Below are 26,966 nucleotides of genomic sequence, written 5' to 3'. Positions count from 1 at the left end.
AACCTTAGAATCGACTCCAAAATTAAGGTTAAAATTTAAATTTTAACTTACAAGCGTAAACAAACGATAAAATAAATATGGGTGGTAGGCATGACATCTCCCAAACAAATGAAGGTCATATTAGAAGCGTCAGTTCATGCAGTAACAGCCAAGCCAAATGGCTAACGGACACACAAAATTAAAGTTGTGGCAGCAATTATGAGAAGAATCGAAGCGAAAACCAAACCAAACCTTGTTAACCATGGAAACAAACAAAAACCTCACTCTGGGTGGCAGCAGCCAGGCCAGCAGGCAGCACTTCTGCAGGTGAGGCCTAGCTAGTCAAATTAAAATCCATTTCTTCTCCCCGTGGCCGCGCTGCGCTACTGTACTATTTAGACCACACGCGCGCGCCGCAGCCTCATCCTCCTCCTCCCCCTCCCTCTCGCTGCCCGTGGCCACAGCTCGCGCACGGCATGGGCAGCTCCGGCATGGAGGCGGCAGCCGGCGGCGGCGGCAAGCAGCAGCAGCAGCTGGAGAGCCCGCTGCTGCAGGCGTCGTCGGGCGGCGGCGATGAGGGGGCCGCCGGGCACGGGGTGAGCGGGCAGCTGGAGAGCATCCTGAGCGACGGGTCGGTGCCGTGGGCGCGGCGGATGTGGGCGGCGACGCGGGTGGAGATGCGGCTGCTGCTGCGCCTGGCGGCGCCGGCCGTGCTGGTGTACATGATAAACTACCTCATGTCCATGTCCACGCAGATCTTCTCCGGCCACCTCGGCACGCTCGAGCTCGCCGCCGCCTCCCTCGGCAACACCGGCATCCAGGTCTTCGCCTACGGCCTCATGGTACTAAACTACTCCTCCTCCCTATCCATCAAGCCAAACCCCTCAGCCGCCGCGCGCCACCTGCAACCTGCAATCTTTACCAATTTCTACTGCTACTACCACTAGTAAAATTAATCGACGATCTATATATCCAGAGTTATTTGATTGAGTCAAATTAATCGATCTTGGAGTACGTAGCTAGCTGATGACAATATCATGAGCTGATCATTGGTTTAGGAGACCGGCAGCAAACCAAACTTGGAATTGTAGTAGCTGTTCTTTAAGGCCATAAACAACAAGGGGCCGGGTCGGAGGTTGCTGAATTTTGGGTCCAGTAACTAGCTATGAACGAACGAGCGAGTACGTACGTACGTCTTCTTCAAGGATTCATGATTAGTCAGCATGTATCTATCCATCTTCTCCCCTAATGTACAACTTGTCACATGCTGGCGTACGTACGTTGTGTGTATAGCTTGGTTGGTAGGAGTAGAAATTAGCCAAGTAACGTACTCGTGTGGGATGTGGTCGAGCCGGTGATCATTTTGCACGGACGAGAGACGACGACGCGACGAATACAGTATTAGTACGGAGTATGTGTTATCAACATCAGGTGCTGTGCATGCTGATTGCTGATCGATGCTGCTAGCTGCTCTCCCCAGCTTTACGAGATACCAACAAACACTCTGTCAGCTGGCCGTGTCAGGTGCGATTCCAGGCATACTCTAGAAAGAAAACGGGGAGGATGAGGAGCGTCAGTAGCAAGTGATTCTCGATCTTATAATAAAGTTATTTCTACTGTTTATTTCTATTTTTAAATCAAGTTATTTTCTCCATTCATTTCAACCACCCATCATAATTATTGTACGTTTAATTTTCTCATCCACGTTCTTCTCCTAATTATTCATAGCATTTCTTCTATTGTTATTATATAATTTCACAATCACGATTATATTTTAGGGTAAAGAAAGCTACTAAGTTCTATCTCTGCCTCATAGTAAATGCATTTACTGAAATTAGAAATTTGTCCTATACAAATTAGTGCAACAAAAAGTGTATTTGTAGAGTACCACTTATCTTATTGGTCATCTCATATTTAAATTTATATTCATTTTACTCTTACCTAGCTACCTTTTGCTCCATACCATCTGTTTTTAGAGACACTTCAATATTTTTTTTCTTGCAATTAGGGGGTGTTTGTTTCCCTTTGACTTTTTTAAGTCACTATCTCAACGAATGTTCAAAAACTAATTAGATGTATTAAATATAGATTATTAATAAAATCCACCCCATACTCTGGACTATTTCGCGAGACGAATCTATTAAGCATAATTTACAGTAAACATTTGCTAATCATAGCTTAATTAGGCTTAAAAATTTATCTAATGAAATAACATTTATTTATACAATTAGTTTTATTATCCATCTATATTTAATACTTCTAATTAACGTTCGGACACCCGATTTAACGTGGGACTAAAAAATAACTAATTTAATTTTACTGTATGAAGAATGTAACTGTAAGAACGAATATTATACCGCGATGTGATATTGTGACCGGCGGAGAGATGACCGATCGATGGTCGATGGAGAGTCCCGGTTAATTGCCGTAACGAGCTAGCTTCCGTCGCGGCGCTGGCGGCATCGCCGAAACCCGAAATGATAAGAATTCTAGAAGCAGAGTGCAGACGGCAGCAACTGCACAAGTTGGATTTGGCTACTTTTGCTAGACGGCACAGATCTCTACCCGCACGCGTACGTCACACCCCAGCACCACGAACAACACTATGCGTCTTCAACTCGCGCCACCTAGAGCTGATTAATTAATAGCTACCAGAGCGCCTTGCTAGCAAAGAAAAAAAATTCATTTATACCACCTGGCATGTCGCAGGATTGCTGTGCCTAAGAACAGGTTGCAAACGTATACAACAACATGAGAAATTTTAGGATTGTTGAAAAAATTTTGGTACATATATATATATATATATATGCATACAGTCTTAAAGTATAAGTTTTTAAATATGCTGTTTCTCAAGAATAAAAACCCTTGTACCGCTCTCGCTCACCGCTAATAACGGGTCACTGTTGATTTTCCTTAGTAAAGGGAGAAATGGGTCTCAGTTGATTTTTCTTAGTGAAGGGAGAACTTTAATAATTACAGATACTAAACTTTTTATGTAAAATTTTAGTATCTTAATGTATCTATTAGTTGAAGGTAATAAATTTTCTTATATTATAAAATATAGTACCTGAAGTTATCTTATTAAAGATTTTTTAAATAAACTCAAAAATAACATTGATCCATGGAAATTAATTGTAAATATGCAAACGGAAGAAACAAAAACAATATTAATTTGCTAATTCTATCATCAAAGGTGTTCATCGATTGAGTTGGCAACATTCTTTTTGTGAGAACTCATATCTTAATTATATTAATATAACTGAAGTTTACATGCACTGATGCACATGGTATGAGATGTGTTAAACCCCGGAAGGTTTAGAGTCGGCAATGTACTCGTACGCAATGCAATGGCTAATACTAATGGCGAAGTTACGCTGTGCAAATCCAGCTCGGAATGGGGAGCGCGGTGGAGACGCTGTGCGGGCAGGCGTACGGCGCGCACAAGTACGACATGCTCGGCGTCTACCTGCAGCGATCCACCGTGCTGCTCATGGCCACCGGCGTCCCGCTCGCCGTCCTCTACGCCTTCTCCCGCCCCATCCTCGTCCTCCTCGGCGAGTCCCCGGAGATCGCCAGCGCTGCCGCCGTGTTCGTCTACGGCCTCATCCCGCAGATCTTCGCCTACGCCGCCAACTTCCCCATCCAGAAGTTCATGCAGGCGCAGAGCATCATGGCGCCCAGCGCCTACATCTCCGCCGCCACGCTCGCCGTGCACCTCGTCCTCAGCTACCTCGTCGTCTACCAGCTCGGCCTGGGCCTCCTCGGCGCGTCGCTCATGCTCAGCATCAGCTGGTGGGTCATCGTCGCCGCGCAGTTCGTGTACATCGTCACCAGCCGCCGGTGCCGGCTCACCTGGACGGGCTTCTCCACGCTGGCGTTCTCCGGCTTGCCGGAGTTCTTCAAGCTGTCCCTCGCCTCCGCCGTCATGCTCTGCCTCGAGACCTGGTACTTCCAGATCCTCGTGCTCATCGCCGGCCTCCTCAAGGATCCCGAGATGGCACTCGCCTCCCTCTCTGTCTGGTACGTGGCAATCAATAGTATATCTCGATCACTCGTAGTACGTGTTCCTCTACCTCTTGAAAAGATTAGAGGAGCTGGGCATTTGCATTGAGATGGTTTGATCATTCAGTTGTGTGTTTTTGTGTGTGCATCAGCATGACGATTTCAGGATGGGTGTTCATGATCTCAGTTGGATTCAATGCAGCAGCCAGGTAAAGCTGATCATCAATTATAAACTTGCAAGTGACATGGCCCGAAGATGAGATGAGAAAACTAATGCTTGTGTGCAGCGTGAGGGTGAGCAACGAGCTCGGCGCCGGGAACCCAAAATCGGCGGCGTTCTCGGTGGTGGTGGTGACCGTGCTGTCGTTCGTGCTGTCGGTGCTGATCGCACTGGGCATCCTGCTTTGCCGGGACTACATCAGCTACATCTTCACCGACGGCGAGGACGTGGCGGCGGCGGTGTCGAAGCTGACGCCGCTGCTGGGGCTCACGCTCATCCTCAACGGCATCCAGCCCGTGCTGTCAGGGGTGGCCGTGGGCTGCGGGTGGCAGGCGTTCGTGGCGTACGTCAACGTCGGCTGCTACTACATCGTCGGCATCCCCCTCGGCTGCCTCCTCGGCTTCTACTTCGACCTCGGCGCCGCGGTACATCAATACTCTGCTCCATCATACCACTGCATTCGCCTTCCAAATATTTGTTCCACAATTATTGCACTTGTAGCTAGACTCTATGGGTCTATTTGAGAGGTTAAGATTTAAACTAGCAGTTGGTCAAAGCCAGCTTCCTGAATCAGCAAAATCTAGGTTATCTAGCTTCTATCTTATGTTCTGGATTCTATATCTCCAAATTCTCAAAACTTTGTTGTCTATGAGAGCTTGCTAACTTTTAGAGATTACGTGTTAAGTTACGTTTATTAGAACCTCTCGCGGATAAGCCCAGTGACTCTACTCCCTCACTCCATAAATAAAGACACCATGTTTCGTCTCTTCCTCCATTCTATTATTATAGTATAAGATATTTTGGACCTTAATATATTACCATGGATCAACTTATATGTTTATATATGTATCGATATTTACGAGTATCCATATGAAATCTATAGAGGATCAAAATATCTTGGACTATTAAACTAAGGTAATATTAATTACGGTCACTGAAGTCATTTTCTCACCATATTAATCTGTTAGAATCGGTATTGTGGGATAGAGGTAGCATCTTTTTAAGTTGAATTAAACTGTAGGAAAGAATGCTACCATAGTAATGTTGTAGACTTCTTTTATCGTCCTTGAAAAGTTCCTTGAGTACTAAAAATTTCAGTACAAAATTTTGATACATCAAGGTATCTTGTATCTATAGGTAAATTTTTACACTAAAAAATATATCACCAATTGCAGGGTATTTGGAGTGGTATGATCGGAGGTACACTGATGCAGACCTTGATCTTGGTCTGGGTCACCTTCAGGACCAACTGGAACAGAGAGGTAAATTGCTCACTATTGTCCATCTATATCTTACTCGATAAGCACTAGTTTTTCTTCAGAATATTTCGATGGAAAAGCAGGATACAGAAGTGGACAAGATTGTGGTGTTAACACGGAGGAGGAACGACACATGTCCTCCAGATCGGCAGCACTGCAACAATTACTAACCCTAAATATAAATTCAGAGATGAAACAATATTATAGATATCTGTAGCTCCAATTCTACTTGCATAACTATTGGTAATACATAAAAATGTCATCCATACTACAGAATTAATTTTTTAAAAGATAAACAGAAATATTTAATTCTATGCAAGGGCAATTTATTGCCTGTATTTTTCAAAGTAACCAACACAGATTTCCCCACAAAAGTTTAACAATCTGGATTAAATTCCAGAGCCTTTTCTTAAGAGCTTTGTTTTTCATCATTGAGAAGTTACGATCAGGGTTCAAGCAAAGGCTTTGCACCAATGGTTCCGTCATTAAAGAAGAGATTATTTATCCTGTCTGATGGGAACTTTTGCTTCTGTATCGTAGGTGGAAGAAGCCATGAAAAGACTGAACAAGTGGGAAGACAAGACACCTCTGTTGTCAGAATAAGAACAAAAACAAAAGGAGGTAAAGGTGTCATGGTTACCCTGCGAGCCTACATGGCTAGAACAAATGGGATTCGGTGGGAAGTCGACCTCTATGTTGTGAAAAAGTGAAAATTTTCAGCTTGCAATTCATCATTGAGCCATAATGCTCTATTGCTTCTCATTTCTTCTAGCACACTAGCTGGTCATATGTTACTTCTTTTTTTATGACCATATTTTACAGTTATGGTTATGGAGATAACTTTGATCATTTATTGAACTACATGCATGTAAACTACCGGTTCTTTTGTCGTGAGCATAAATTTTGGTGTGAATTTGTTGGTTCATTCAGACCATTATGTTGTTATGATACTCCTTCCGGGTATTTTTTATTTAACGCCGTTGACTTTTTATTTACGTTTGATCTTTAACTTATTTAAAAATTTGTCCAAATATACAAATTTTAAATCATACTTAAAGTTATTTTAGTGATAAATCAAATCATAATAAAATAATTAATAATTATATTTTTTAATAAAACAAATAGTCAAACATAGATAAAAAGTCAATGGCGTCAAAAAAAAATCAGAGAGAGTATTTGTTATCTGTGTGAAAATATTACCTTTGGAGTCGCTGTAGGGTTGGAGTTAATTTCAGACATGCAGAGGTAGAACGGCCAATTATTTAGAAGCCCATCGTTCATCTTTTAACTAAATAAATGGTGGCGTGATAGAAGAAGGCTACGATGGTTTTAAGCTATTAGTTTATTTGATAGGCTATATGTATGCACCTAGTGTAGGTACAGAAAATGTAAGTGTTTTTCATTAGTAAACATTGTAAGAGGTGGCAAACGTATAATCGAGGAATCAAGAAATAATTAATTAACATTCTCCTATGTATTATGCATTTCTTCTGTTCGCGTTTGGTCACAAAAAATTGGTGTTAGAACACCTTTCTGCTTCCACGTCCACAACAAATTGGAAACAACCAATATATGGTTGCTAGTGTATAAAATATGACAGGATAGAAACCATCGAAAAATACCAGTTTACAACAAACACATCTTTACTACTTAAAAAAATTTGTAGTCGTTCGTCTATTCTTCCTACCGAAAAAAGTCACATAGGAAAAGAGAAACAAACACATCTTTATTACGGGAAATAGTTTTTAGCACACATGTTATATAAATAGTCCTAAAAAAATATGAAAAAATTTAACAAGATAAATTAACATGAGCTATATCAATCCATAAACATAAACATATAAGTTTAAATTTAACTTCCACAAGTTGTAGCAAAAAAAAACTGAAACCAAGTATACGCATATTCACGATTGTTTTTGTTATTTTTGCTATAACTTATAGAAGTTGAATTTAAACTTGCATGTTTGTGGAGTGATATAACTTATATTTATCTATCTTGTCAATTTTTTTTATATTTTTTATAATTATTTAAATGACATAAAAGCAACGAGTGAACACCTACCGTGTGCTTTAAAGAAACTGCTTCCCACGCTGGACGCCTCATTCACACAGGCGACGCACATCTCGCATGACCTGCTCGCCCCTGCCACCGCTGTTAGGTTCTGCTGCCACCGCCGCCGTTTGCTCTCGCCGATGCATCTCGCCGCCACCACTCACCCTCTTCACTGCCACTCGCCGTCGATGCCCCCACCGTCGGCGCTAGCCGTCGCCAACGCTCGCCAGCGCTAGCCAAGAAGTAGTCGCAACGGTCGCCCCTTGCCCAGGAGTAGTCGTAGGAGGAGGATGAAGATAATTCAACCATTTATACTTCACATTGTAAAACTTGACAGTGAAATAAAGATGGATTTGAAATCGCCTTTTTCGGGCATACTACTTTCTTGGGGTTCTTGGTAGTTAATTGTTTGGGCAAACATCGTGGATGACATAGTCAGCTCTCTGCGCCTCCACCATAGCAATTGTACGCTCGACGTGTTCCAACCATCCATGCTATGTTCTTCATCGACATGGCACTAGTATATAAAAGAATTAATTTGATCTATACCATTATAACTATGTGTATTTTGAAGATAAATGATATTACAATTAGTTTATTTATAGCCATGCCACTCAAATTTTACCAAATTTCATCATCACGTTTTCCATCTTCTTCCCTATATGAAACACACTTGTCAAATTCATCTTCTTCCCCAATCTTCAATTTCCCCACAGCTTTCTCTCCACCGGCCTCTATCTCCACTCCTCCGACGTGCTCCGCGGCAGTGCACATCATGCCCTCCACCAGCTGCAGCATGCGGAAGTCCACCCCACTGGCGTCGCCGCACACTACGTTATGCAATAGCCCTTATCTATATTCTCCACACAAAATTGTACCAATAGCTGATAGAAAAGACTTCTTTGGCAATACATGGATGGATGGAATACTGACAACCCACGTTCGGCTGTTCTGGTTGCTTATCCAGCTTCCCTCATTTTCGCATGCACACTTTCTCAACGGTTAAACATCGTATTTTTTGCGAAAATTTTTAATAGGAAATTTATTTTAAAATATTAAATTAAGGTATTTTTGAATTTTTCATAATTAATAATTAATTAATCATGTACTAATCTGTTACTAAGTTTTCCGTGCCGGATAACTTACCCAAAATAAACTCAAACGAGTGCGGCAGGTGTTATGCCCCAATAAAATTAAGGCAAAATTTGCTACAGGGCATCGAAAAAACACGTAATTAGTCGGTGGACACCGTAAGATCACGAATTTGCTGCAGGGCACCACAATTTGTAATTAGCTATAGGGCACTCCGGCCAATTTTTTATTATTTTCAGAGTAAAAAATTCTAAAAATGACGAGATTGCCCATGGTGGCCAACCCGTTATGCGCCCTTATCGTCGCTGGGTTGCCACTGTCGCCGCCTGCTCATTCGCCCTGTAGGCTAGGGTTCGGGTGTGATGCGGCTTCGGGACCAACTGAGTCTGGTTTGACTGGACTCAATTGACATAACGGGTTGGCCGCCGAGGGCAATCTTGTCTTTTTTAGAATTTTTGACTCTGAAAATAATAAAAAATTGACCGGAGTGCCCTATAGCTAATTACCACACTTTTGTGGTGTCCTGCAGCAAATTCGTGATCTTACGGTGTCCATCGATTAATTACGCGTTTTTTTATGCCCTGTAACAAATTTTGCCTAAAATTAAAGCATACAAGATGCTCATTAGTTCTTCAACTTTATATGGTGCCCGTCTGAAATGGACTTGGTAAAGTTCCTGCCGAACAAAGCATCAGATCTTCTCTGCTGGGAATTGCTCATTTGTCATGAAAATGACGAGTGTAAAGTGATTCCCAACTGTTATTGTCCTCTGTGCAGAACATACACCTGTTCTTACACTATCTGCAGAATATATCTAATATGCTGTCCCTCTGCGTGGATAAAGTATCAAGTATGCTGGGTAAACTTCCATTGACCTCTGGTACTGGAATTGCAAGTCCTTTTCTTCTTGGAAATAATCATAATAGCCTTTTGGGCCACGAGGAGCATAACTGCATAAGTTATGATCTACAAACAAATTGCACCAAGTTCTCAAAGATCAAAGGATCGGATATGTTCAAATTAGGATCTGTCTTCCAAATCATACGTACGTACGTACGTACGTACATACATACATACATACATACATACATACATATAGCAAAACCCCCCTCCCCTCATAAGACTCAAACCCTCTCCCACCCTTTCTAAAGACCCAAAATCTCTCTTCTAATCTGGTCAAAGCTCTCTCCCGCTGGTCAAACCCGTCCTTTGACCTTCCTCTACACTTCACATTTGTCAACTCACATCTATCTGAAAACTCAAAAGTGCAGTAACACGAAGACAAAAATACAGTAACATGCCTTATAAAATATAGTAACAACGTTAAAATATAGTCATGACGGATCTAATTTTTTAAATCACATTTTTTTAACCAATGTGGTGAAAACGGTTTTGAAAAATAATATAAAACACATGAGATATTGCTCTCTAAAAATTAGGAATACAATATTTTAGCTCTCTCACATGTATTAGTTGTCCTTTAGCAACAGTATACAATCATGATGTTACTGTATTTGTATCACGACATTACTGCTATTGTGTAGTAACAATATATATATTTTATAGCAATATAGCATTATTACTACATAGAATGTGCATGCACTTATAGATATTTCTTAAGATTTCTAACTTTAAACAATTTTATCTCTCACTTCATATATTATTTTTTAAAAACTTTTGTACCATATTGTTTGAAAAAAATTGTTTTAGAAAAGTAGATCTCTCATGGGTATGTTTCGACGTGGTTACTGTAAATTAGGTGTGTTATTACTGTATTTTTGTCGTCATGTTATTGTATAATACTGTGAGGCAGGAGGTGAGCTTAAAAAGACATGAAGGAAAGCCTATAAATATGTTTACCCACGGAGTTAACCCTTTGACCAGTGAGGTGGCTTTTGGACCCTGAGAGAAGGGTGAGATGTGAAATGAGCTTTGAGAGACCTTGGAAGGGAGAGGTGTATAGAGTAGCTTATACTAAAAGGGGTGCGCGTCCAAACGTTAAGCCAAGAAAGTAATAACAAAAAAGGTAGAAATCCCTACCTAAAATTCTCACACTAGGCCTTGTTTGGGATGCAGGTACGATCCCAGCCTATTCCTAGAGAGAAAGTTCTACGGAGAAAAACTACAGGGGCCAATTTTGCCGGCCATTTGGAAAGCCATGAGTCGAGGATTTGCCAACCCAATCCTCGCATGATCCCCGAGGAAATATGCCACACCTAGGGAGGCCATGAGCTTTAACCCGTCGGTTCGTCCCTCCCTGCACGCGAGAGGACGCCACGGCCCCCCCTACCGCCACCTCCTCTATCCGGAGGGCTGTCGGTGGCGGTGGCCACCGTCCCCCGCAAAACGCTGCTGCTCCTTTCTCCCTCCCTCCCGGAGAGATCTTCAACTCCCTGGCTGTCACCTCTTCTCTCGTGAGCTGTCATTCCTTGGAAACTACTTTCACCATTACATATCTTATTCACTAGTCCCTCCATGATGCAAAACACTCTGTTCATCTACATGGCACCAAATATACCATTATTCCACATAGTAATCGACTAACCTAACGAAACAATGGAACGTACATAAAAGACCATATTCACCATTCGAAAACAAAAATTTTCTATTTTCCGTTAAGAGGTACCGACATATATCACACTAACTTATTGATAAATTAACCATCTAATATTTCTTTCTCGAAAGTTGTGTAGGTTAAAAACACATCCTTACTATCTACAACAACCCTATTAGAACTTACATGTTTTTCCAATCACATAGGCACATAAGAGTGTAAGGATTAAATTGGAAGGATGCCTATTATTCCTCGAAAACGAAGGAAAAACCGACAGCAGCAACTTCGGTTTGGATATGTGGGTCAGGACGAAGGCGCCAGCGCTGGAGTGGGGCCTAGGGTAAGAGGCATGGTCGTGCGAGGGCCAGTGGAAGAGGCAATAAGGGTTGGGGTGGACCGGGGGATCCAAGGGATAGGTGTGAGGCGGCGACCCCATGAGGTGGGGATGCCAAGTGAGGGTGTCGAACAGGCCTCCCGGTGCATTAAGTCCCTATGTCTACGCAACGCCCAATGACACGGAGGTTCGAGAGGTCCACGCTTAGGGCATGGCGCTGACACCGGTGACTCAGCACGCCATGTTTTCAGCGAGAGGGCCGAAATATGGATGTGTCATGGTTCTCCACACCATCTTTTCTGGCACAGATCTGAATGACCTCAGTGCCACTATATTTGGTGTGGAGAAAACAGCTTATTTTTAAAAATAATTTTCAAACGGGTTTATTTTCATAAATTGTTGTCGAATAAGGTGAAACATGAATATCAGCAGCAACCGCATTTAAGAGCCTGTTCCAAGCAATAAACAACCCCAAAAACAAAACATAAGCTACATGTACCAACATACCTCATCCGAAAGCACGGAGATGAGAAAGCACAAACTAGCTAGCTAGATTCACTCAAAATAAACTTAATTAGGACAGTTTCAAAAAAAAACTTAATTAGGCTTTTAACTCTTGAAGTTTCCCCATCGTATCTTCATGCAGTTTCTCCGAACTTTGACCCGATGTCCTTACTTTTGCAGTACCTTCCATCTTTGCATCAGGGACATCACTCTGTACACACAACCTGCAAAAGGTTCTTTTTTTTACAAGTTTATTTTCAGAAACCCCATCATTCGTCTTCGACTATAAAACCCAACAGTAAATCCATCCTGCAGATACAGGGTGGACACGCTTGTAATTATCTAGGACTGGGCCACAAATCCCATCAGCCTTGATTAATTGTAGTCCTTTCGATTCATGTTATAGCATTTTCTTGTGCAATCTAGATTTATCAAATGTTTTGTGAATATATCTAAATTATTTCATATAAATTTAGAATTACCATCAAGTGTTTTATAATACGCTGCGCGAGTAAAAAAAATCTCCCGACATATCCCACGTGTGACTTACGTAAATCTTGTAGTTAATTAGCAATTATAGTACAGCACAATATAACTACAGAGTAGGCAAGCTACTCTGTGTACGCATGTTATTTAAGTAAGCTAACATCAGAGTGATTCGACAGCCAAAAAAAATATTAAAGGATGAGTTCAGATTTATTATAGAAAAAAAAAAGCTAAGCTAATCTAGTACTTACTCTGTATTTTTCATTAACAGTCGATATAATAAATTTAAATATATAACTTATAATTAAGATATATTTAATAATAAATGCAATCACAATAAAATACTCCCTCCGATTTTTTTTATTTTTAGCTCATTTGATCGTTCAGATTATTCATATAATTTTGAATAAGACTAGGGGCCTTGTTTAATTTCCAAATTTTTTTCAAAAACATCACATCGAATCTTTAAACAAAGCATTAATATAGATAAAAATAAAAACTAATTGCATAGTTATGGGGGAAATCGTGGACGATTTTTTAAGCCTAATTAGTCCCTGATTAGCCATAAATGCTACAGTAACCCACATGTGCTAATGACGTATTTATTAGGTTTAAAAGATTCGTCTCGCGGTTTTCAGGTGTGCCGTGAAATTCATTTTTTCATTCATATCACCCCTTCTGACATCTGATCCTTTTGCCAAAAATTTTTGCAACTAAACAAATTAAAAATCAGCCGTATCGAGCAAACCACTTAGAAAGTAAATAATAATTATATAAGTTTTCTAAACAAAAGGAGTGATCAATTACGCATCATCAGTTAAAATAAGCGCTGGGTAAAACAATTGCATATATATTTAAGTGAGATCGCGATTGAGGTGGAGCTAGCGAGATTGAGCGCAGACACATCGGGGGCCGCTCGCCGTTCTGCGGTCAGTCCAGCTCACCGGCCCGGGCGTACGTCGACCATGGGTACGGCGAGCGGTCACCATCCGCCGCCGCTCCTGTCGTCTGTGGCCGCCGCCGGACAGGGCGACGACGGCGTCGGCAGCGGAGGCGGCGCCGGTGCGAGGCGGGAAGCAGGTCCGGCGGCGGCGCACGGGGCGAGCGCCGAGCTGGAGCGCATCCTGGCGGACGAGACGGCGGAGCCGTCGTCCGCGCGGCGGCTGGCGCGCGCGGCGCCCCTGGAGCTCCGGCGGCTCGTGGCGCTGGCGGCGCCGGCCGTGGCGGTGTACATGATCAACTACGCCATGTCCATGTCGACGCGGATCATGTGCGGCCAGCTCGGCACGCTGGAGCTCGCCGCCGCCTCGCTCGGCAACGTCGGCATCCAGGTCTTCGCCTACGGCCTCATGGTACGCATGCTACATACTCTGAGAATGATCGGATCCCATCCTGAATTTTCTATGAAATTTAATATTTTTGCACGGGGAAACCAAAAGAATGAAAGAGTAGCTCGCTCCGGTATGGAATGAAATCAAACTACTGAATCACATATTTATTAAATTAAATTACAGAGTAACTCCGACCCAAAATCCTTTGAAAATATATTAACGTTTGGGACATCTATTTTGTAAGGGGAATTCGTCTTAATCACACTCATAATATGGTCAATTCAAGAAATGACAAATGTTAATCTCTTTCATTCAATGGAGATTAAGACACAGACAAGTGACGGCTTAATTATCTTCATCAAACTGTTCATTCTGTCGTATTCTTCCTATTTGCAACAGGCCGGGAGGGCGGAGAGCTAGTGTGTGTTCTTTCTTCATGACAGATAATAGATTTTTTTTTTATTTTTATAATTATTTAATGCTATAAAAGATGTAGTTATATATTACAAGGTTGAAAATCTATTTTAAAAATATCAGAAAGGAAACTTCTATATAGACTTTTTTTTAATATGCTCTGTTTAAAAGTTCTGGAAAGGCACACTAAAAACCCAGAAAGATAGTGAGAATAATGCCTCAAAGAATATGGTTCTTTTAAGCCGTCAGATCATATCCAATCGATCCCTACATTTATAGGCAACTATATTTTGGCTTTTTATGCATAAGCAAAAGGATTTATTGATGATTACAAAATAATTTATGAGTAGAATTTTTATATACGTGTTTATAAAGATCTGAAAATAAAGACTAAAAAAAGTATGATGATAAAACACCTCAAAATCAACTCTAAATATAAAATTTTAATTTTAATTTATTTTTTATTTATAATTATTATCACGAGCTAAAAGATGATGCCGATTTTGTCCCATTTAAAACCTTACCCAACTTCTGTTATTACAGCATGGTCAACAGTTAGGACTGTGCGTCTAAAAGAAGTATTGATAGTATTCCCTACTGTAAAAAAGTGGATCGCTTTTGCTTTATGGTTTATTACCACACAGTTCCGTGTAGTAAACAATTGTCCTGGGGAGAGAATATATGCTTCCCATGAAGGGACAGAGAAAATGTTATAGTTTGAAGATAAATCATTTAAGCTAGATGTACACATAATAATTTAAATCTAGTTAGACATTATCTAACGATATATGGTATATTACAAACTGAGAAAAACGTAGCTGAACATCTCTACAAGTAAGAAACAATGAAAACAATAATTACCATTAAAATTTGCTTAAAGTGAATATACTATGCTGATGACAATGAGAGTCAACTATACATTGTTTGGCCAATAATCAAGGTGCCTATAGAATATATGGAAAAACAGTTAAAAATAAAGGTCTGCAAAGCTGTCCTATTAATTAATTGGCTGACATGAGCTGTGAAAATCTGACAGTACAAAATACAAGAAAAGAATGCAGATAATCCACCACATGCATCGATTTAAAAAAAAATTGAAGGTAAGGTTACTTTTAACCCGGACTCTATATCCAAAGCTTTTTAAGTTGTGAACGGAGCTTATTATGGAAAATTTAGCTGCTTAAATAATTTAATCTAAAATCCGTTTGTATAGAGATTTAAACTCAGAATCTTGCGATGCTACTCACGACACGACAGACGACACCCCATTTTAGGCATCTCTTTTCAAATTTGCAACAGGAGTTTGTATGTTTGGGACAAGGGACTTATTTTTAGTCCTTGTCTCATCGAATATTTAGACGTTTATTATAAATAGTAAACGTAGACTATTAATAAAATCCTTCTATAATCTTGGACTAATTCACGAGATGAACCTATTGAGCTAACTAATCCATGATTAGTCTATGTGATGCTACAGTAAACATGCTCTAATTATGGATTAATTAGGCTTATAAAATTCGTCTCGTGGATTACCACTCATTTATGAAATTAGTTTTTTAATTAGTTTATGTTTAATACTTTAAATTAGTGTTCAAACATCCGGTATGACATGGGGCTAAAAAGGTTAGCCCCATCTAAACAACCCCTAAATGTTGCACAGTATTTATATAACTGCAATCTGAAGTATCTTATTCTATATATCAAGTATATCCAGTTGACCATAGTTAAAACAGTTGCCCAGAATGACATGACTATAATTTAACTGTAAGATGAAGCCGTGTGAGATAGAAAAAAAATTACCTCAGCTCTTGTTCATGAGATAGATGAACTTCAATCATTCAGCTAAAGCTAATTCATGCTAGGTAGGCTCACTTTTACAGGGGTATAATTATTTTCTTAATATTATGGGGCGATAAAAAAAGGCAAATGCCATATTTATAAATAAAAAATATTTACGAATAAAACTTTCATATACATATTTTTAGCGGTGTAAAAGCCATCCTGAAAAATAAACTTCCGCGGAACCCCATGAAAAAACAACTAGAAAATTTAAATTTTAATTTATAAGTATAACCATGAACTAAAAGCCGGGGTATATATTTTCTATACATTGCATTTTCACATTAGATATTAAACCAAAAGTGGCATTTTCACATTAGATATTAAACCAAAAGTGGGTTAGTGAGTACTGATTCAGTCTCAAAATATAAATATTTGTAGTTTATTTGTTAGAGATTAAGGCTAAGAATTAAAAAAATATGATATCTCTTAATAAATGTTGATCGTACGAGGACCGGAGAGTATAAGACAGTACAAAAGAATAATTTAGATTAGAAAGTAACTTATGAGATAAGTAGTAACGTGGACAATACTATAAATACATCTATTTTTTTTTCGAAGATACAAATCACGGAGATGTTTATATCGGTAGAACCGAGGGGGCAATTTGCTCCAATCTTCTGCTAAAATGGACAGGCCGTACACTAGAGCTTTTGTGCCAACTAATGGTTGTTGGGTAGTTGTTGCCCAGCTGAGCCATTTGGTGGTTAAGTTGATTCAGGGTGTTAAATCCATTTGCCTAGCCAGCTGGGGACGTACCGGCAGGGCATTCATCCCACAAACTGCCTGCGAGGTGCATGCACGACACTTTTTTTTTTTACTTTGGATGAAAAATCTCATTAATTTGGCTAGCTGTTGATTTCAAATTTAGATTTCATAAAATATTGGCTCCTGTTTTCATATATCGTCGTATCTTATTGTCTTATGTTTATGTTTATAAGCCAAAAAAATTATATGGTAACTTAAATTTTGAGTTAATATTGGGTATTTTCATTGTAGCTTATTTTGTAACACTTACCTATGAATCACTCAGAACAAATACATAAATTTTTATCCATAAATTATTTTTTAATCGTCAATAAGTTATTTTGCTTATAGTAATTTTAAGTAAAACGATAATACATTATAACTTTAGGGAAACATATATAATATAATTTATGTGGAGATGTCACGTCATATTTTCTATCATAAATATTATTCGTATCTTCTGGTATATTTAGTATTACTCTATCTATCTTAAAATATAATTCTTTTTGTCCTTCCCATGGTCCTCAAGATGCTAGGTTAACAGAAAAGTTACCAAAAATTTAAAAATAAATTATTATAAATAATTAGTTTGTTTAATAATACATCTAGTCATATTATTTTTAGAGTGAAGTGTACTAGCGGTCCCTAAACTTGTGTGTATATGTCATCTAGGTCCCTGAAATCTCAAAATATATTTTTGGGTCCCCGAACTTATCCGGGGTGTCATATAGGTTCAAACGGGCTCCGACCCGCTCCATCCGCTGACGTGGCATGCCATGGTGGCGCCTAAAAGAAGAGAGAGAAAAGAATAAGGAGGAGAGAGATACTGACATGTGGGACCACATGACCCCACCAACACGTAGGTGCCACCGTGGCATGCCACCTCAGCGGATGGAGCGGGTCGGAGCCCGTTTGGACCTATATGACACCCCCGGACAAGTTCGAAGACCCAAAAATACATTTTGAGAGTTTAGAAACCTAGATGACACATATATACAAGTTTAGGGACCGCTGGTGCACTTCAATCTTATTTTTATAATAAGTTCGATGTACTTGTTACGAGTCCAAGTTTAAATGGTCCAATTTGGTATTAGTTTGACTAATTATATTTTGGGAGGAAAGAGATAGTTTGATTATGAATATCCATTTATTTGGAGTGACGATTAGGGAACCATATATGATATGACCAGCTATACGCTATCTGTATCGAGCGCTGACTTTTCTCGTTTTGTTTAGCGCGTGACTACATTCTAGTTCTAGCTAAAGGGCTATGATATCTATTTTATTTGCACTATGCTCCTTAGATTTATATATATACTAATAAATTTATATATATCAGACATATTAATTAATTAATTAATTAACCTAAATAAAACACAAACATTTTACAACGTACTACGGAGAAAATCCAACATCGAAAATCTAGAGTGAGCTAAAATACATTAAAATATTCAACGGACGACTATATATACTTTACCTGTTTTCAGATGCCTCTAGAATTCTGTTTCTTGCTTTAGTAGCTAGATCGTGCAGACACGTGAAACAGATGCCATTCAAAAGTCAAGTCTTGTCTGTTGCTAAGTGATCGCCATCCATGCACGCGCATATGTTTCCCCGTGCGCCCACTTTATGCAGCCTCGTTCGAAACAAGAAACTTTATATATAAAAAGCGAGGCCACGTTTTTACTTGGCTTTAATAACCGACGCATAAAATATAATAACAGATTAGTACATAATTAATTAATTATAAGTTATAAAAACTTAAAAACAAATTAATATGTTTTTCTATTCAAGTTTTATATATAATATTTTTGCAAAACACACTCAGTTTATCAGTTCGGAAAGCGTGCCATAAAAAACGAGAGGATATAGGTTAATTAACCGTGACAAATAATAGGGCTTGATTCTATAGCCTCTATGTTTAACTTAAATTAAGCAAAAATGAAACAACTTATTAACAATTTAAAATTAGTGTATAGGTACAACTCATGCATATTCTTAACGATACAAGAAAGAAGTCTCGAAAATAGACCATGATAAAAAAACCTCTATATGTAAGTTTTAAAATTCAAATTTTGGTATACTCCCTGCAGTCAAAAGTATTTATCGTTTATAAAAAGATTTGGTTAAACTTTTAAAATTTCATAAATGATTAGTTTAAATGTAATACAAATGATACCAGTACATTCTCCTTGAAAGTATTGTCATAAAATCATAAACATAACAAGATTTTATAAATTTATTATAACATAAAACTTGTGGGATACCCGGTTATGGAGTATTCATATGCTGTATATATCTACACAGTAAAGGGGGCCTCGAGTAAGAAAGGAAGATGTAATCTTATACATAGTCAATTAGGAGTTTGGAAATATCCGGATTATATCCTGGATCGTGAGTCTAATCATATCTGCGTCAGATAGGCTTGACCTTATTAGATTTGGTTTCTACCTATAAGCCATGCCCCTTGATATAAAGGGGGTGGGAGGGTCCCCAAGGGGGCGATAAACTAGATGGGCAAACTCATTGTAGCAATCCATTCCACCAAATACAAAACCTCAAGATGAGTAGGGTATTATCTTATTGTGACAGCCCAATCCTGGGTACCCTTGTCTACTATATAACCATTTATTTCTACTCCACGCTTTACTTCCCATAATTTTACTACCAATCTCAATTGTCGACAATTGGCACACTAGGTAGGGGTGCATCGAGTGTTTTCTGAAGTCAATGGATCTCAACTCGAAGATCATGTTTACACCAGAGTAGATCATCAAATTTGGTAGCATTCAACTCCTGGCCAATGAGTACGGCGCCCAATTTTCATGGATTTGAAGCTTTTCGAGTATGAAGATGAGGTGTTCCACTTCGAGCTGGACACCTCAGCACCAACCAAGGATGAGATCCAATCAAGGTTGTGTTCCAATGAGCTACAATCTCCTGAGATGGCATCTAAACCACTCGAGATTGACATGGATGCCGACTCGACTGTACAGTTCGACGCATTCGACACCCGCAGCAGCACGGGAAACTCTATTCCCCCACTGGAGACCTCCATGGTGTCTCAGACTGTGCAAGATGAGGCTAAGAAGAAGTGGCAGGAGAAACAAGTAGCCTGACTGGACGAAGTAGTCATTTGGGACTAGATCTACAGGCTTTGTGGATGGAGGTGCTTGGCGGCAGGGTTTATGAAGAGGACAGAGAAGTCTTGGCCGCAAAATGCGGTTACTGGGTGGCGGCGCTTAGGAGAGAGAAAAGGTTGGAAAGCGGCGAAGTGGTGGCGGCGATTTATATAAACCTCCATAAGAAAGTTTTTAATTATCTGTTGGAGATACTATTACATTTTCATCTCCAAACCACTCGGGAGAGAGCAACCCGAGGTGCTGCCGCTCGATCAGGTGGGTGAAAACATGGGAAGCGTCGCTCTAGTCGGGATACTCGGTATTCCGAGAATGCCCTGGATTAAATTCCTTTCAAAACTCTATGTTTAATTGTTTCGCCTTCAAGTATAGAGTCGGGGCTACACGTACACCTATTAGGTGTATCTACTCGATACACCGAAATTTTATGTTGTGATACAGTCTTTATCAAACTCTATGTTTAAATCATTTTCATATTTAAGTATATAGTCGAGGCTACACCTAATAAGTGCATCTATTCAATGCACTTATTTTTTTCCCTTTATCCGGGGCTCTCCATGGCCTCTACAATCTTCTTGTAGAAGGAAACAATAGGGAGATGTCAAACATGTTGTGTGAAGATATTCCTAATGATCAAGAATCTAAATAGATGATTTTGTGCGGTTATTTATGACTCCAGGAGCTGCTATGGGATATATGGATATGGGGGTATGCTATACATATCTGTATAAGTAAGGGGATTGCGAATAACGAAGGAAGATGTAGTCTTGTATCGGATCGGTTAGGAGTTTGATAATATATGAATTGTATCCCTGGATTGTCAGATCTGATCTTATCTAGGCCGGATAGGCTTGATCTTATTAGCTTTGGTTTCTATCTGGAAACCATGCCCTTGGTATATAAGGGTGGCATGAGGTATCTAAGCGAGCACGGCAAACTAGAATGGCAACCTCGTTGATGCGATCTATTCCACTAAAGACAAAACCTAAGTAGTAGTAGGGTATTATCTCATCTTGAGAGTTTGAATTAGGTTAAACCTATGTCTACTGCATAACCATTGAGTTTTGCTCTTCGCTGGCCACCCGTAGTTTTATTGCGAATGTCAATCATCCACAAAACTATTTATGAGGATTTTATAAGTTTAACCAAATATTATCGTAAACTACAAATATCTTTTACTGGATGTGGAGGTAGTATAAGCATGAGCATAAGCGAAAAAATGAATACTGGAATTTTGGAGAAGATCAACTCTGTGTAAAAGTATCATATTTTCAAGGTAAATAAAAATACTAATTTTTGCATTAGAAATATGGTATTATAATACCGTGTACCACCTCCGGTTTTTTTATTGATACTTAAATCTACATTTGACTATTTATCTTATTAATTTTTTTCACTTTTCCTACTATTTAATTATTTTAATTAAATTACTTCTTTAGAAAAAAAACTAATTACTCCGCAATGCACTGCAGCTTGGCATGGGGAGCGCGGTGGAGACGCTGTGCGGGCAAGCCTACGGCGCGCACAAGTACGACATGCTGGGCGTCTACATGCAGCGCTCCACCGTGCTGCTCACCGCCACCGCCGTCCCGCTCGCCGTCATCTACGTCTTCTCCAAGGAGCTTCTCATATTCCTGGGCGAGTCCCCGGAGATCGCCGGCGCCGCCCGCCTCTACGTCGTGGGCCTCATCCCGCAGATCTTCGCGTACGCCGCCAACTTCCCCATCCAGAAGTTCCTGCAGGCGCAGAGCATCGTGGCGCCCAGCGCCTACATCTCCGCCGCCACGCTGGTGCTGCACGTCGCCCTCAGCTGGCTCGCCGTCTACAAGCTCGGCCTCGGCCTCCTCGGCGCCTCGCTCATCCTCAGCCTCAGCTGGTGGGTCATCGTCGCCGCGCAGTTCGCGTACATCGTCGTCTCCGACAGGTGCGCGCGGACGTGGGCCGGGTTCTCGTGCAGGGCGTTCTCCGGCTTGCCGGAGTTCCTCAAGCTGTCGGCCGCGTCGGCGGTGATGCTTTGCCTCGAGACGTGGTACTTCCAGGTCACGGTGCTCGTCGCCGGCCTGCTCAAGGATCCGGAGATCGCTCTTGACTCTCTTGCAGTGTGGTGAGCAGGACAATCCTTCAGTTATCATTCAGTCTGTATATGCAATACAAAGTGTAGTGCTCATACATGCTTGATTGCTTGAGCTTAATGCCATGCACTGATCATCTTCCTATTGCTGACTGTGGTCCAGCATGTCAATATCAGGATGGGTGTTTATGGTGTCGGTTGGCTTCAATGCAGCAGCCAGGTAATTACTTCTCCTCAACGACAAGAGGCACTAACGTACCAACTTGAGTACAGTGTTAGGACGAATCGTTCGGATCATCAACAGTGGACGCAATGACCGTTACGTCCTTCCAACAAAAAAAGAAGGAAAACTAAGGCCTTGTATAGTTTCCAAAATTTTATTTCAAAAACATCACATCGAATTTTTAGACACCTAAATAAAGCATTAAACATAGATAAAAAACTAATTACACAGGTATGGAAGAAATCTTGAGACGAATCTTTTGAGCCTAATTAGCCCATGATTAGCCATAAGTGCTACAGTAACCAACATGTGCTAATGACGGATTAATTAGGCTCAAAAGATTCGTCTCGCGGTTTCTACGCTAGCCGTGAAATTCGTTTTTTCATTCATGTCCAAAAACCCCTTACGACATCTGGTCAAACATTTGATTACACTTCTTCCAAAAATTTTCTCAATCTAAACACCACCTAATTAAGCCAACATTTTCATTTGCGAAAGAAATGTTTTATTTAGGTCGTGTTTAGTTCCCAAAAACATCACATCGAATATTTGGACACCAAAATAAAGCATTAAATATATATGAACATTAAAACTAATTACACAGTTATGGGTGAAATCGCGAGATAAATATTTTGAGCCTAATTAGTATATGATTAGTCATAAGTGCTACAGTAACCAACATGTGCTAATGACGGATTAATTAGACTGAAAAGATTCGTGTTGCGGTTTCCAGGGAAAATCTAAAATTTGTTTTTTCATTCGTGCTCGAAACCCCTTCCGACATCCGGTCAAAAATTTGACGTGACCCTTTTACTAAAAATTTTTGGCAACTAAACAAGGCTTTAATTTGCATGTGACCATTCCAACAAACTTCGCCGTCTTAATTTAAGCCATAACTTACACAGGTATTTCTAAAACTGCTAAACTACATGTTTTTTAAAAAAATATATAAAATTTTATATATTACCTCATAGTTTTAAAACAGAATTTAATTTTACAGTACTTAATTCAATCGCTTTAGAAATTAAAACATCGTTCATCTTGGTATAAAAAAGAACACAACCTTTTAGTCTTACTTCGAAGTCTCGTTCCATTGAGGATCCTTACACATCCACGCTTCTTGTATCAGTAGATTGATTACGAGTTGATTAGATCACATCGTCATGCACTCCGATGTGGACTCCCAAGAAAGATTGATTGGGCTTTCTAAATACTTGCTACAATATTCTAAAATATAACACATAACTGGATATATTCTAATATGACAAACTTAAACATTAGCACTATTTAAAAACGGAGTAGTAAATTTAGGTTCTTCGTACCATTCTAGTGTTAGGCATCGATGGGTGTATAAGAATTAACTGACCTTGAAAAGATATATGGCGTGATGTTTGTGCATGCAGTGTTAGAGTGAGCAATGAGCTTGGCGCCGGCAACCCAAGGGCGGCAGCGTTCTCCGTGAAGGTGGTGACTAGCCTGTCACTGATGGTGGCGGCGATCATAGCTGCCGTTGTCATGTGCCTCCGTGACTACCTCAGCTACGTGTTCACGCAGGGCGAGGAGGTTGCCCGTGCTGTTTCCTCCATGACCCCGTTGCTCGCTGTTACCATCGTGCTCAATGGCATTCAACCAGTCCTCTCAGGTATAGGATATTGCTTTATAATCCATCTCGTTTTTTTTAATTCGACGTTATTGATTTTATATACTTGACCATTCTTCTTATTTTATTTTTTTTATATGTAAAATTATAAGCTATGTTTAAAGTGTCTTTAATGATAAAACATTATGAAAAAAATCATCAGTAATTATGTCATTTTTTTTAATAAGATGACGGTTAAACATAGATTCGAAGTTAATTGCATCAAATAAAAATTGAAATGGAGGCAGTACTACTTTTTTTTAGTCTAAATATTTGACGTTTGATCATTCATCTCATCCAAAAATTAGTGCAAAAATTTAAATATATGTATTGCGCTTAAATACTTGTAGAGATAAAATAAGTTATAAACAAAATAAATCATGTTTAAAAAAAATTAAATATGGAAGGAGTTGTATACATATATAAACTTACTGTATCTATCCACTATTATCCATATCTTTTTTTATATTGACCAGACGTCGACCATAGCTAGGCACATATGCTTAATTACATATGTCAATTATCACGGTGTCTATGTTTTAAAAAATAATAATTTAATTCCTTCTAAAATTTTATATCTGACTAGTATGACAGTAAATCATTGCTATTTTAATGTCCATGTATGCTCAATCTCCTTAAAGAGAAAGTGTATTTGATTGCTATTTTTGAAGTACTTTTTTATGAAAATATTGTCGATTGCATTGTCCCATAGCAAGTAAAATAAAAATATTTAGTAAGAAGTCAGATACTCAGATCTTACAAAATATTGACTTCATGCATGATAAGTATTCTCCATTCTAAAAAGTCTTCATTCTTAACATATCTCACATATAACTATATATACAAAGCTATAACGATGAAATGTCCCTTTTTTTCAAATCTCAAAGCATGTGTTCCCTATTTTTTTAGTCCTAATGCATTTTCCCTCTAATCTACCAAACTTCACTGCAATAATTACTCAAATAAACTCTTCGTTGAACAAAGAAGATAAACTACAAATTAAGTCTTTCGGGGACGGAGGTGGTAGAGTGGAACAAAGAGGATGTTAATTTTTTTAATAATGTTGTATATTTTCTGTCATAGACTCAGGCTGCCACACTTATATTCAAGCACTCTTGGTCGGTATCAACATATTTGTTGATGGCTATTATAGTATATAATAGTTTGTCTTTTTCATAAACATTGTTTGACTAAGTGGCGATAATTCAGCGCTCAGACTGCATATCAGAAGATGTGACTAATAAACATCCTTACAACATTATTCTCTATAGGTGTTGCGGTTGGCTGTGGATGGCAAGCTTTCGTGGCATACGTTAATATCGGATGTTACTACATCATCGGTGTTCCTTTTGGCTGCCTTCTTGGATTTCACTTTGATCTAGGTGCTATGGTAATGTCTCGTTCAACAAAAACCATGTCATTTCATTCCATTTATTATGTCATTATATATACCTAAATATAAGAAGTAAATTTTATTTTTGTCATGTAGGGGATATATGGTGGAATGATCCTAGGACTGTTTGTTCAAACTCTCATTCTTGTTTATGTCACGTTTCGTACAGACTGGAATAAAGAGGTTGGTGGAAGAACCTGTTCAAACTCTCCAATCCTATAATGACTTTTATGCCCCTGTAATCAACCTGTTCTCTCTCTATATATATAGAGTGATAATACTACTCGTTCCTTCATGTTCATTAATTACAGGTAGGGGAAGCAAAGAAGAGGCTCAACAAATGGGGTGACATAGCCAAACCACTTCTTGCTAATGAGGATTGAATAAAATGGCATCTTTTCAATGTGCAGCGTGGACCAGAACTATTTAGGGATTGTGTGAATATATATATATATATATATATATATAAAAACTGAATTTAGGTGCTTCTCTTTCAATTATTTTGGTTTGTTAATGTTTCTAAGTTGTTCTAAACATTATATGTCTATGATTAATTTGTTGAAGTTAATTGGTGCTAGGAAAGATTACTGTAACATTTAACTAAAAATGAGCGATACTAATATGCACCATTGGGGAACAAACCCTATATGTGATGGCCCATAAACCCCCCCCCCCGCCCCAATTCTATGTCAGTCATAGATAAGTAATCAATGATGTGGTCTGGGGACACCTTCAAAGGTTAAAATGATCCATGTGTACTTATTAATTGCCTACAAAGTTCAGTTATGCATGAAATGATACAAAAGCACAAACTTTGGCTATACCATATTCATGTCACAAGGTTTACAATAGAGCGGAAGAATAAATTATTACACATAGGACCCATAAAAAGTAAACTCACAAACAAAGAAAAGCTAGAAATATAACATTTTCTTTACTATCCAAACTCATTAATTAATTAGTACAAAAAGGTACTCACCAAGAACATGCGAGTAATAACAATTACGCTAATAATGCAATATAAGGGTATGAGGGGTTTAACCCTAACCTTATTAGTTCACAATTCATCGCTACACCAAATCTTCTCAAACCAGATGGCCAATCTGTGATGGTCCAATAGCGGTCCGTCATAGCCTGCTCAACTCTGACGGGCCACAATATGGGCCATCACATATGGTCCTAGGCGGGTTGAGGGTGGACCAGGAGATGATTATTAGTCATAGAAATTCAACTTAGCCATCACATATGGGCCATCACATATGGTCTTAGCAGCGTTGGTGCAATAAAACTTTTACAAGTAATATTTTACAAATGTTTAGTTTAACATGTGCCCCTTACTCTCAAGTCACACATAGTTGTATGACGTACCCAAACATGGAGGATTACAAACGATGTACAAGATTGTCATCACCTACCACCTACCTCTACAACCCATAGAGCACGCAACAAACAACAGTAATCTATAACATATACACCACATCTATGCTATTGATTGCCACTCAGGGGTATAGAACAGATTGAATGAGTTTACAGGTGTATACAGGGAATTTACCCTAAAAAATAAGATCACTCGTGATGTGTCATATACTGCCCGTCATGGACAATGTCACCTCTAAGGGGCGGTAGTTACGCTCCGTCATGAAGGAGTGAAAAATCAAATTTTGCAACTAACTTCGAATGGTGATG

The 26,966-nt window shown here is 39.4% G+C and overlaps 2 protein-coding genes across 2 annotated transcripts; both read left to right on the top strand.

Moving 5' to 3' along the window:
- The first annotated feature begins 455 nt into the window (after positions 1–455).
- Positions 456–6,385, top strand: LOC102722947 (protein DETOXIFICATION 40-like). The gene is made up of 6 exons (XM_015835694.2): positions 456–821; positions 3,368–3,999; positions 4,134–4,190; positions 4,269–4,626; positions 5,377–5,463; positions 6,001–6,385. Exons 1-6 carry the CDS (start codon positions 456–458, stop codon positions 6,061–6,063), a joined length of 1,563 nt encoding a protein of 520 aa, XP_015691180.2. The 3' UTR covers positions 6,064–6,385.
- A 6,969-nt stretch (positions 6,386–13,354) lies between these two features.
- Positions 13,355–25,972, top strand: LOC102722664 (protein DETOXIFICATION 40-like). Its single transcript, XM_040521620.1, has 7 exons — positions 13,355–13,835; positions 21,427–22,058; positions 22,189–22,245; positions 23,652–23,890; positions 25,159–25,277; positions 25,377–25,463; positions 25,592–25,972. Exons 1-7 carry the CDS (start codon positions 13,449–13,451, stop codon positions 25,661–25,663), a joined length of 1,593 nt encoding a protein of 530 aa, XP_040377554.1. The 5' UTR covers positions 13,355–13,448; the 3' UTR covers positions 25,664–25,972.
- Positions 25,973–26,966: the final 994 nt, after the last annotated feature.

This window comes from Oryza brachyantha, chromosome 3, assembly GCF_000231095.2.
Source record: "Oryza brachyantha chromosome 3, ObraRS2, whole genome shotgun sequence".
NCBI lineage: Eukaryota > Viridiplantae > Streptophyta > Magnoliopsida > Poales > Poaceae > Oryza > Oryza brachyantha.
The sequence above is the reverse complement of the archived record's forward strand: the minus strand, read 5'-3'. Positions and strand labels throughout refer to the sequence as shown.

Coding starts and splice junctions, on each gene's coding strand:
- LOC102722664 (XM_040521620.1), top strand. CDS start 13,449: ATGGGTACGGCGAGCGGTCACCATCCGCCGCCGCTCCTGTCGTCTGTG. Junction 23,891..25,158: donor CATTCAACCAGTCCTCTCAG/GTATAGGATATT, acceptor TATTCTCTATAG/GTGTTGCGGTTGGCTGTGGA. Junction 25,278..25,376: donor ACTTTGATCTAGGTGCTATG/GTAATGTCTCGT, acceptor TTTGTCATGTAG/GGGATATATGGTGGAATGAT.
- LOC102722947 (XM_015835694.2), top strand. CDS start 456: ATGGGCAGCTCCGGCATGGAGGCGGCAGCCGGCGGCGGCGGCAAGCAG. Junction 4,000..4,133: donor CTCGCCTCCCTCTCTGTCTG/GTACGTGGCAAT, acceptor TGTGTGCATCAG/CATGACGATTTCAGGATGGG. Junction 4,191..4,268: donor GGATTCAATGCAGCAGCCAG/GTAAAGCTGATC, acceptor GCTTGTGTGCAG/CGTGAGGGTGAGCAACGAGC.